The sequence below is a fragment of the Gopherus flavomarginatus genome, chromosome 1 (assembly GCF_025201925.1).
Source record: "Gopherus flavomarginatus isolate rGopFla2 chromosome 1, rGopFla2.mat.asm, whole genome shotgun sequence".
NCBI lineage: Eukaryota > Metazoa > Chordata > Testudines > Testudinidae > Gopherus > Gopherus flavomarginatus.
In genome coordinates, this window is record NC_066617.1 from 41,540,850 (window position 1) to 41,553,508 (window position 12,659).

Consider the following 12,659-nt stretch of genomic DNA (forward strand, 5'->3'; position numbering starts at 1 on the left):
AGCATCCATGCAGGACATTCCAATACTAGATATACGCAAACCAGCCACCTGGAGCTCCTTTCATACATTCTCTGTACATTGTGTGCTAGTTCAGGCCTCTGCTGCAGATGCAGCAATGGGAACTGCAGTACTGCAAGCATCTTCCTCACACTCTGCTCATGTCTGAGCATTGCCTGTCAGAATACATGGGACTAACACTCGAGAAGCTATAGAGGTTACATACCTGTAACTGGCTGTTCTTTGAGCTATGTGGTCCCGATCTGAATTTCACTACCCATCTACTATCCCCTCTGCTTTGGATCCTGCTGGATTTGAGGTAAGAAGAGGAACAAGAGAGGCATCAGCCTGCATTGCCTCTTGTGCTCTTCGTCGAGAGCATGAGGAGATCTTCTGTGCATGTGTAGGCCAATGGCCACTGCTTGTCAGAAATTCTGGCATGTGGCATGCATGCATACCTATGTGTGGAATACAGATAGGGACCACACATCTCAAGGAACTTCCACTCACCTGTAAGTAACCTCCGTTTGCCTGATGTTTAAGTGTGACAATATTTTCCCTTGTATCCTTAGTGTTCTTCAGAACACTTAGGTTAGTGTAACTAGTAATGGTGTCCTAACAGCCTACTAACAGTTAATGTGTACCTTCTCTTGCAGGCTGGTAAAGTACCTTTCTGTAAATTTCATCTTGGGGACAGACCCATCCCTGTTACGTTTAAGAGAGCCATCGCTGCACTTTCTTTCTGGCAAAAAGTCAAGCTTGCTTGGGGCCTCTGCTTCTTATCTGACCCAATCAGGTATGAATAAGTGTTTTTTAGCTTTTATTTGAAAGGTAGATTATAAGTACCCGCTCCTACATGTTGCTGAGCATCCTCAGTTTCACTTCAGTGGGAGCTGAAAGTCCTCAGCAATCTGTCTGAGATGATTGGGCCCGCAAACAGCCAAAAGGAAGAATGATCAGTAACTTCTTATTCCCATCCAGCCTCCCCTGCACCCTTTGGTAGAAGGAGGGATTGTGACAGGGACAAAGTGGAGCTGCATTGTGCCAATTCGCAGCTGTTTTATGGTCCCTTAGAGACCTGAGCCTGCTGTCATATTTCAGTTTGAGAGCTGAGATATGATAACCAGCTCTCTATGCAGGGAGGTTTTGGCACAGGAGAGAATATGGTCCGTGACCTTTAAATGTCTGACTGTTCTGTTCATTAATATCATCCTTGATAGAGGGACTTTGTTAGCTTTCCAGGAAGTGTTACAATAATGCAATGGTTCCCATTCCTATTGTTATGATTTTTCCCCCCTCCAAAAAAACAAGTAGGATCAAATTTGGCTCCACCTGAATTGGGGCCAAATAACTCTGCAAAAGCAGCATTAATTTGCATGGCTCAGGAGTGCATTCCTAGATGCCCTTGCAATTTACTTGTGCTCCCAGCAGATCTATAATGGAGACATACGGAATTCTACCTGTTTCCTCCGATTCATTGCTTTGAGGGGACCCATTTGGAGGTGCCCTTCTATTCCTCTCCCTGTACACGTTCTCAAATGCTCTGTGTTACGGTGACCGATCTTGCTGCTTCAGGGCTGCTTGACAGGCCCCAGGAGGAGCAGTGTCAATAATGCTCCTTAACTGGGCCATGATGGTAGCTTCTTCCCTCAAAGCCTTGGTACATTGTCTCAGGTGTGATGCCAATTTATGTACAGTAACCCCTCACTTAAAATTGTCCTGGTTAATGTTGTTTTGTTGTTACGTTGCTGATCAATTAGGGAACATGGTCGTTTAAAGTTGTGCAATGTTCCTTTCTAATGTCGTTTGGCAGCCGCCTGCTTTGTCCACTGCTTTCAGGAAGAGCAACCCATTGCAGCTAGCTGGTGGGGGCTTGGAACCGGGGTGGACTGTCAGCCTCCCTATCAACTCCCCGCTCCTGTAAATTCCTTGTGCTGCAGCTGCCCAGCAGGCTATCAATTGCCAGCAGTTCAGCTGTCCCTCCCCCTACTGCCATGTGCTGCTCCTGCCCTCTGCCTTGGAGCTGCTCCCCAAGACTCCTGCTTGTTGTGCAGGGGGAGGGGTGAAGGAAGAGGAGGGCTGTCAGAGTGTCTCCCTCTCCCCTGCTCCTGCACCCTGCTTACCCTATCTTCCATAGAGCAGGAGGGACACACAACGGGTCTCAGGATGGAGGGAGCTTGCTGGCAGCAGCTGCGGTCTCAGCAAGCTGATCTAATTAACAAGGCAATGTACTTAAGAGTAGGGTCAGCATACTTAAAGGGGAAATGTGCATATCTCTCTCTCATACATGGACGTCTGCGATGCTGTCTCCCCTCCCTCCATTCCTGCTGCCTTGTAGAGTGTGAGAGTTAACCCTTAAGAGCTCAGCCAATTGCTAGTTCATCATTTAGCAGTAAGACATTCCTTGGGAAATATTCCACCCTCTGACTCCTCCACCTCAACCAAGCTTCACAGTCATCATCTCTGTGTACCAGTATTAAATTGTTTGTTTAAAATTTGTGTGTGTGTGTGTGTGTGTGTATATGTGTGTGTATGTATGTGTATATATATATATAGAGAGAGAGAGAGAGTGAGTCTTTTGTCTGGTGAAAAAAAATTCCTTGGGAACCTAATCCCCTCATTTACATTAATCCTTATGGGGAAATTGGATTCGCTTAACATCGTTTTGCTTAGTTGCATTTTTCAAGAACATAACTACAATGTTAAGTGAGGAGTTACTGTATTTGTTTAGCTTCCCATGAGTAAGGTGTAATGAATGACTGCTATTGAATAGCTTTTACATGATTGGCTACTTTCTTTCCCTTTCACTGAGTTCAAACACACTGCTTAGAATATGTGTCTATAGGGAGGTAGTTTTGCTTTCTCAGGAGGTGCAGGAATCTTATAAGTAAGCATGTCTATATTGGACTTTGAGAGCATAATACAGACATTGGGACTGTCTCTTTCTTTCAGTAAAGATGACGTGGAGAAGTGTAAACAGAAAGATTTACTGGAGCAGATGATGGCTGAAATGATTGGAGAATTTCCTGATCTCCATCGAACAATTGTATCAGAGCGAGATATTTACTTGACCTACATGTTGAAGCAAGCAGCTAAGCGAATAGAACTACCTCGTGCTTCAGAAAGTAATTGCTTTAAAACAGATTTATAACTTGTGTTTAGCAAGCAGTATGTTCTTAATGTAGTACTCCATGATTTTCCTTCCTCTCGGGAATTCTGAAAAGTTTTGCCGTCTTGCTTATAGACATGTACCATGTGTAATAATTGAGATATCTTCATAAATTATAATGCTTAAAAAATAAGGGAAAATATTGTTAGATTAGTATGAAATTCTTAGCTTTACAAGAGTGCTTTGAATAATGGATTCCTCCTTCACATCATGACTATGTCAAAACAGGAAAATACTTATGAGGCTGCTAAAGTTTGAAAAATGCAGGCATCAATTCAGGGGAGAGATGAGGCAAAGACCTAGGGGATAGAAAAAAACAGCTGGATTTTTAAGGACATTGTATCTGAGGCTTTTCATTTATTGAATTGTTAGCTGAAGAAGTCTAGTGCACAAACTGTGTGTGTGCACGTGCACGTGTGCACGTCACAAGCAATTTATGGTGTCAGAAAACACTTGTGTGTGAATTGCTTAATGAATCAGGCATTTATTTTTTATATTGTATTTATTTATTATTTATATGTTGATTTATCCCCATCATGCTGATCCACCATACCTGTCAGAAAGAACCAGAATAGCACTAGTTATGTTTCTGAAGTGTTGCTGCAGCATTTACTCAAGTTGGGGGGCTAAAACCTTATGCAATGTTTTGAGGGTCATATAATCAAATAGGACCTCAAAATTTGCTCCTGTAACTTTGGGCTAAATAGTGAGTGCATATTAAAAGGTGATTTGAGGCTCCTTTTATTTATGTTTGAGCAAAGGATACTAAGTGCTTGAAACACAAATTCGAAATGCCATTCCCAAAACAAAAATAAAGACGACCATCAGATGCTTTAAAAATAGGATAATTGCCCAGTCATGCAAAGAGAACCAGGTGGGCCAAACTCTGTTCTTCTGAGGATCCCCACTGAAATAAGTCGCACTCTGTATAGGCAGAGGGGTCCAGTTTTGCAGAGCTTCCTTTGCAGGTTCAGGGCCCAAATGCATTTTGCATTGTACCCTGATGGCCACTAGACTCAGGTGACCTAGATTTCCCAAATTCCAAAGATGGTCAATGGAGAGGGACTTACCACGGTATGTGAGCTTCCAATACCAAGTGCTTATTGGTTTGCCCTTCAGAAGCAAATAAGAAGGCAATGCAAAGACTTCACCCAATTCTGTGTGCTCACGGGAGGCCGTACTAGTGAGGAGCTGCATTCTGCCCCAGCTGGAGCTTCTGGGACTTAGAGTAGCACTTGAGGTAGTCAAAATAAGTTTTTTTTTTTGTTTTTGTTTTGTTTTGGGGGAGGGGGTTTCAAAAGAGAATTTTGTCATTCAAAAATTTTCTTTTTTTTTTTTTAACTTTTTGAAAAATTTTGGTTCATGTTTACTGGGGGTAATTGTTTGAAATTGTTGCCTTGAAATATGAGATTCCTTTTTTTTTTTTTTTTTAAGATTGTTTACAGTTTGGCAATGTTTTTCTCACTGGAGAAGACTGATTTATTTTTTTCCCCTCTTCTCTCTTAGCTGAACCCAGAAAATGTATCCCGTCTGTTGTAGTTGGAGTAGTTGGGATGGGTCATGTGCCTGGAATAGAAAAGAACTGGAACACTGACTTAAACATCCAGGAAATCATGAGGTAACTTTCCCTCCTTTTTGTATATTGATTTCGTAGCTCCTCAGCTGTACAATCTGCACTAGCCTTTGTTTTTAATGCTTAAGACATCTTGCTCAGGTCACCCAGAACTGTGGGCCTCACTGTTACTGGTCTGCCTCAACAAGAGTGAGTTTTGCTGCTGCTAAGCTGTGTGTCCGCTCCGCACTTCACCAGGTTTTCTGCCTGGCCAGCAAACTCTTCAGGACTCTGTCAGTCCAAACCTTGCCTTGTAGGTAAGTCAGTGAACCCCAGTTCCCTGGAGACATCTCTCTGGAGTGTCCAGTCCCTCGCACTGGATGCTGTTAAGTTCACTGCCTCCAAAGAGATGGTGCCCACATTAGCTTGTTAGGTTAGCTGAAGACCCACACTTCACAGCAGCACTGAGAAAGTTTTGTAATAACAAATGAATAAGTTTATTAACAAAGAACATAGGTATAAATGATTTCAAGTAAGAGTATGCTGTGTTGTTGTAGCCATGTCGGTCTCAAGGTATTAAAGAGACGACATGGGTGAGGCAATATCTTTTATTGGACAGACCTGAAGAAAAGCTCTGCATAGCTCAAAAGCTTGTGTCTCTCACCAACAGAAGTAGGTCTAATAAAAGACTATCTACCTTGTGTCTTCAGGTAAGAGTGAAAGAGAGATGAAAGGTTACTGACAAAACATGCTTTCTAGTGACTAAAACTTAATGTCAGCAAGTTACAATCTTTGTCTAAGCTGGTCTCTCACCTATAGTCCATTCCCAGAGACGTCAGACCCCTTGGTTGAAGGATCCACCTTTCTCAGATTTCTAGAGCTCTGGCCTCTTGTGTCTTTTAGTGGCCAAAATGTTTTTTTGTTTCTACTTATAATTCCTAAAGTCCATTGTCTCTGTTTCAAGAGCGAGGAAGGCTTCCTAGGGGTATAGCCTCCATCCCTCTTGTGAATGCTAAGTGATCATCTCTGGGCTTTTGTTGTTTCTGGGCTTATCAGGCTCAATGTACATTGGAGACATTGGAGACACAGTCAAGCAGGCAAAGCAACATTCCTTTGTCTAGGACAGGCTGGGCTTATGCATGCTTGACAAATACCTTTTACAAACATATTTGCAGCACATATCTATAATTATTTATACTCTGCATGTACATATGTCACTCAATATTATTAATGACCAGCATATGATCAGTTTGGGTAGGATACCTTACATGACACTTTTTAGATACAGGTTGTGACAACAGTGTGGTGGGGCAATGTGTGTGCCAGGCCTGATGTGAGCAATGGTATGGTGTGCCCTCTGCCAGTTGGCATTGTGGGGCTCTGGGTCACAATGCTACAGCAGTGAAACGGTGTATAATACTTGCAGATTGTTCTTACAACAAAGATGAGAGAAGCTGTAAATGGAAAATAAAATGAACATAGTTGGATTTCTGGAGTGATGCATCTGATCAGAAAACGGTCTTGCCATAGAAGAAAACGTATTTATCTGTGTTTAGTGCTTTTAAAATGAATGTAGGGTACGTGATTCAGAGGTGAAACCTGCAGTATGTGAAACAAGAAGCTTCAAATATAGCTTAACCAAAAACTGAGACACTGACCTCTGGGCTTTGGTTGTATTCAGGCAGCGCTGCCTCTTGAAGTGCAAAGTCACAGTTTCTCGTAATCCATTTACTAAGGCCACGTCCAGACTACCCGCCGTATCGGCGGGTTAAAATCGATTGCTCGGGGATCGATATATCGCGTCTAATCTAGACGCGATATATCGATCCCCTAGCGCGCTTATATCGATTCCGGAACTCCATCAACCCCAACGGAGTTCCGGAATCGACATGGAGAGCCGCGAACATCGATCCCGCGCCATGTGGACGGGTGAGTAATCCGATCTTAGATATTCGACTTCAGCTACGTTATTCACGTAGCTGAAGTTGTGTATCTAAGATCGATTTCCCCCCCTAGTGTGGACCAGCCCTAAGAATAGCAATGAAACTGTGGCAGAACAGGAGACTACAAAGGCTAGCCCCACCTGCTCAGGATCTTGAGCAGCTGCTGTCCATGCTTCCCTGGCTTCACTGCTATTGTCGCTCAAGCTAGCTTTAATTTTTCAAAGCTATCATGGGTGTGTCTACATGTGCTGCAGTCACACATCCGGATTTGCAGTGTAGACATACTCATGGTACCTTTAGAATTCAGCCCAGATCAGCAGGTTCCAGAATTCACCATTTGATTTCTCCCCCCCCACACCTTGAATCTATTATGCCCCATTATTGTAGTACCTGAGTGCCTCAAATTCTGTAATGTATTTATCCTCCCAATACCCCAATGAGGGAGGGAAATCCTTTTATCCCCATTTTACAGAAGGGGAACTGAGGCACAAAAAGGCTTGCCCAAGATCACATAGGAAGTCTGGGAATTGAACTCAGGTCTTCCAAGTCTTAGGTTTGTGCCCTAACAACTAGACCATATCTTTTGACAGCTGGTTAGTAGTCTCAGTCCAGTTGCTAGTGGACAGAGATCCAGATCATAGTTATAGTAACTGGCATTATTCGTACATTTGTTTTGCATTTTCATTAGTGAGGATGAAGGCTGAATGGCATGGAAACTGACCTGCCTATCTTCATGCCTGCACAAGGGATCCCTTTAAGTCAGGCTTAAGACATTTTGACTGAACTGACACTACTCAAGGCTGTGACTGTGGGTGAGTTGTCAGTCCAGCGTCTTTCATAAGGCACTAAGTTTGCTTAAATTCTCCTGTTTTTTTAATAGTATAAATAGGTGTGGCAGAATTTGTTCTAAAAATTATAAAAAATCAAAAGATATTGATAATTTTTAAGCATTTTTCAATTTTCATCAGTTTACATTTTCACAATTGCGGGAAATTGTGGTATGGGTCAGACAAAAATTATTTAATGACAATGGGCATTGATTCAAAAAGTGAAAGCTTTATAACTGTCGAAACACAAATTGTCAACGTCATGTGTCAAAATATACGAAGTAAATATCTTCAAATTGAGTTCTAATTTACGCAGCATTTTTCTTACTTTGCCTATCCATAAGGTTTGAATATAACCAAATAATGGAAATAGTTTTGTCAGTCTGTGTGTGTATGATGAAATTGACGTTTACTGCCATTTACTGATTAAAAATCAAATCCTCGCAAGCCTAAGTATAAAGCAAGTAATAACCCTCAGAGTACAGCCATTCTCAAACCCTGACTACTTGGCTGGAGGATGAGCTTTAAGCTTTCTCAGCATATTTGAGAAGCACAGTCTGTGGGGTTATGGCTATGTATTCTCTGAGTATTCTTCCTAGATTTAAAGTTCCCTTGCTGTACTGCAGATACCGTTATTATGCTTCATGAGGGGCAAAGTGCTCTGGAAATAACCTTTCTTAGGATTCAGAATCCAAACGTGTATCCATTTACAGATTTTTGGATCATCCCATATTGAACTTACTGCTAAGTGCAATCCCCTTTGGGTTTATATTCAAAGGTGATTTAAATTAGTTGAGAGGCTGAAAAAGAGGGAAAAGCAACTAATAAGAGGATGTAAAAAGATGGAAGCTAAAGTAGTTGTTGTATCTCTATTCCCCCCGTCCTCTCCCCCACCCCCCACTCTCGCTCGCTCTCTCTGAGTTGTAACTTTTTCCAACCCCTCAAAATACAAGGATCTTGTTTATATTAGGAAACTTTTATATCTTTGTAACTAAATTAATTTAAAATCAACCTAATAACCCTGTGCAAATCTCTAATATATGTACACATTTAACCCAGTTTAAATCATGGTAATATAGATTCAATTTAAAACAGTTTGTTTGTATTATAGGATTGCACCAATGTAACTAAATGTAAATACACTTATTTATACCAGTGAAACTTTTCTAGTACTGACAAGTCCTGACCCTCTTTAAATCTTCATACTGATGTTTAACTTACGCCACCTCACACATCACCTTTGATTTTGATTCTTTGTAGTTAGATGAATAGTCCCATTAAAAACAATTCTGTATAGATTTAAATTTCTCCACAATACTCCTGACAGCATTCTTTGTGCTTGTTAGGAATTCTGATGGTAAAAGAGGTCAAGCTCCTTAAGGAATTAAAAGTTGTGCCCTACGTGACTGGAAAGGTCATTGGGCCAGATCCTCAAAAGTATTTAGACTTCTGCTGATTTCAGTGGAAGTTAAGAGCCTAAGTACTTCAGGATCTGGGCCATTACTCTTAGATTTGGAATAAGATGTTAAATGTAGTCTATGACCTTGAAAGAATCATTTGCTCTGTCTTAATATACCTATTCCATGCAAGGGCTCCTGGTACTAGTAAGGAAGTGTGTTGTAATGAGAAACATTGTGGCAGAAATGATCAGTGTTTAATGAAGATATGGAAGGATCTTTTTTTTCCAGCTATGTGGATGATAACTTTGTGTTTATCACCTTTACTTCAGTGTGCCTCCACCATCAACTTCGAGTAAGGTTCTCAGATTTGTCATAAAGGCAACGGTTTTCGGACTGATGGGATATGGCTGCTACCGAATAGGACAAAGGACAGTTCAATTTATTCTCTCGATGCCAACAACACAGAACTGTCTTCAAAGGCTGACGGAAATTAGACCTCGACATTGAACGCCCAGTTGAAATAGTGTCTGGAGATAATTGCAGAAAAGAGTTCTGAAGACAACACATGCTAATTGGGATGAAAAAGAGGGACTGAGGATTCTTGTCATAGGTTCCGTTTGATGCTGAGCAGTGCTGAATTGCTGTGAAGTGAATGGGTTGCTATTAAAAGCTACACCAGCTGTGACCTAATGAATAAGTCTGCTTCCTGATAAGTGTGTGGTATGAAAGTACATGATTCCAGTTTGAGGTAAATGAAATATGTTACACATATATATTATATATCATATTCTATATTATGTGTATATATAATATATATTTATGATGATGTAGTACAGACAGCATAAAGAGTGTATATTCTTGACTTTTTTCAGAGGAACAGAGCAACATAAGGTAACTTAATTGTGTTTCTGCTCAACAGCGCAAGGACATCTCTGAGTAGTGTTTCGGTATAATAATACCAAATGATCATTCCTGGTGCTAAGCACCTATAAAATGATTTAGAAGAATATCTTCTTACAGAAAATTTTGTACACATTTAGGTTTTTTTAAACTTCAGAGCTTTCAAAAAATATCAGAACGGTACAGGCTGTCAGACGTACACCGCCAAGTTTCTTTGAGCCTTATTAAAGAACTGAAATGTTGCCTTTAGAATTACACCTCACCTTACAGACATCAGTAATAGTTTTCTCCTCTGTTGGAAAGGTACATACCCTTATCAGCAGGTGTTGCTTAACTTCCAGTGTTTACAGGGCACTCTGTTCCTTTTGGGTTCAATTATTTAACTGTATTAGTTAGCCAAATCCTGTTGGCTTTAAGTTCAGTATTATAAACTTTTGAGGCTAGAATTACTTACTGTCTAATTTACTTTTCACGTTGCAAAGCTTTCTTTATTTGGACAAGATGTCTGGGATTGATATGCAGTACTTGACCTTACTTTTCTCCCCCCACACATGCAATGTTTTGTTTATCAGTAAAATTTTTCAGTGGATGAGTATTTTACCTATTTAATAGAAAGAAAAGCAAAAATCAATTAATTTTTTTAAATAGCTATGGGGTTGAAGTTTTTTTATCTTTGCTGTCTGTTTGTAGAATTATGGGTATGACTTCAACTACTGTAACGTTAAACACTTTTTTTCAGTACATCTACTTCTAACCCTATGTTCATTATGTTTTATAGTTCTTTCTGTATCCATAAGACAGGATTGCCCTTGATTATAAGTGCCCTTTGAAACAAACTATTCCCTCCCCAATGGTGTAGCAATCATAATTGTCATATCAATAATGTTTTAATCTCTTATTTTATGTTAAAGAGGTCCATGTGATACTGGAGCTCCTATGCAACTGCAAATTGGTTGAAGTGAAGTCCATATCTGTTCTGATACCTTTATGTGGGGAGGAGGAACTGAATCTGAGGGATGGCAGCAAGGAGAGGGTGATTTTGGTTTTCATACAATTCAATAAGGTTACCAAACTGTGCTTGGTTATTGATAAGAGTATGTTTCCAAAGTCTTGTGTGGGGGAAATGTCTTCACACAATCTATTATTTGCCCAACATTTTTGTGTCTGTCCTTCATGCAGTGTCTTTTTAAAAGCTTTTTCTCTTTAACTCTAAAGAAATGAATGGCCTAATCCTGTTTGCGTTTATGCTACTGACATCACTGGCGAGCTGGTATATCTATTGGGCCTGGTACTCCATTGCCTTGCACTTTGTGTACTTATTTAGATCCCAATCCAGGAAACCACTTGTGGAGATGTTTAATTTATAGGATGTGTTTAAATCCATCCTGATTAAAACACATATTTAAGTGCTTTTCTGAATTGGGGTGTGCACCTGTGCAAGGGAGTGTAAAATACTACCTACTCAGAGTGGCTGTATTTCGTACTCGCTTTTCACAGATGTAAGCGACAATGCAGGACACAGCGGAATTGGGTCCTTCGTCTTCAGTTTTCTATTTAATAATGTTTGAAACAAGCAGTGATCTGCATTGAGCTTGAAGGCAGAATTAGCAAAAAACTGACTAGAGTGACCACCGGAATTCTGAGTCTTGATTTTTTTGTAATAATTTAATAAACTGTTTAGCAGTCCTCTTTGAATAATTTTATTACATTTTTATGTACATTTTTAAAGAAAAAGCTTAAGCCTATTCTTCTCCTGGCTTTAGTGACCTACCAAAAGATTGGGAGTTTTTTCCTCTCCTGAGATTTCTCTAGGAGGTTTAGTTCAATGTATTAATGTTTTGCTTTAAAATATCTGTGATCATATCTGTGCTCAGGTAATTTTACACAAAAGAAAAAAAACTAAGGAAAATTGCAGACAAATGAGCCTTAAATTTGGGTGGGGCTAGCACTAAATGATTGTCTTGGAGCATTTTCACATGTTTAGTGTGTTTGGTTTTTTCCACATCCGCACAATTACCCACACCCCTGGAAAATGGTTACAATGTCAGTTACTCTTTGATTTTTATGACAATTTGATTATTACCAAAATTTATTGTTTTTAAGTGTATTGTTTCCCCTTCTGTGTCTCTTAAAATATATAAACAGATTCTTGAAACAAGCTGTTTGTTGATGAAGAATTTGTTCTCAAACTGGCAGATCATCAAAACCCACAAGTGTTTATCCTGGGGCAATCAAATGCCTTATGAATTTGCAGATCTAACAGTCCTATGAATCCACATATAAGTGATATATGTTGTATACTTGATGTGCTATACTATCTGTGTAACATGCTCAATGTGTTACCCTCCATTAATTTCCCTCAGTGTTCTAGAGTCAATCCTTTAAGTGTTAACAACATCCAGTGAAATTTAAACATATGTTGAATTGTCCCAGCCCTCACTCAACCCTGTGAAGCCATATTGTACTTTTTGGTAAACTGTGCATTTGCTTTATGCATTTGTACATCTTATGTAAATTTGAAGTATTTTTAACAAGCGTGTGCCTTTTAGTCTACAGCAGTTTCAAGTAAACAGCAGTATGTTCTGTGTTATCCAAATAAAATATTTTAACCACTGTTTCTCTTGAAGCCATTTATTTTTGGTATTAGTCATCATTTTTAAAAAACAAATATTGGTCAACTAAAGTAGATGCAAAATATGCACACTACCTAATGTATTTTTCTAAACCATGACTATGGTGCTGAACAGCTTGGCCGAAATCCAGCAAAGCACTTAAATCCATGCTTAAATTTGAGCACATCAGTAGTTTCATAAGAAGTCGATCATGTGGTTAAGTGCTCTGCTTTGGATCGGAACCAGAACACTCAGTAGT

The 12,659-nt window shown here is 39.9% G+C and overlaps 1 protein-coding gene across 4 annotated transcripts in view; it reads left to right on the forward strand.

Annotated features, from left to right (window-relative positions):
* The window catches only part of TRABD (TraB domain containing), a 56,741-nt gene extending 44,339 nt beyond the window's left edge, over nt 1-12,402 (forward strand). For all 4 annotated transcript variants that reach the window (XM_050936332.1, XM_050936330.1, XM_050936329.1 and 1 more), the window contains 4 exons: nt 654-793; nt 2,950-3,122; nt 4,673-4,784; nt 9,218-12,402. In XM_050936332.1, coding sequence (XP_050792289.1) covers nt 654-793; nt 2,950-3,122; nt 4,673-4,784; nt 9,218-9,395 — 603 coding nt within the window. In that variant the 3' untranslated portion in view covers nt 9,396-12,402. The remainder of the gene's footprint in view (nt 1-653; nt 794-2,949; nt 3,123-4,672; nt 4,785-9,217) is intronic.
* The last annotated feature ends 257 nt before the right edge of the window (nt 12,403-12,659 follow it).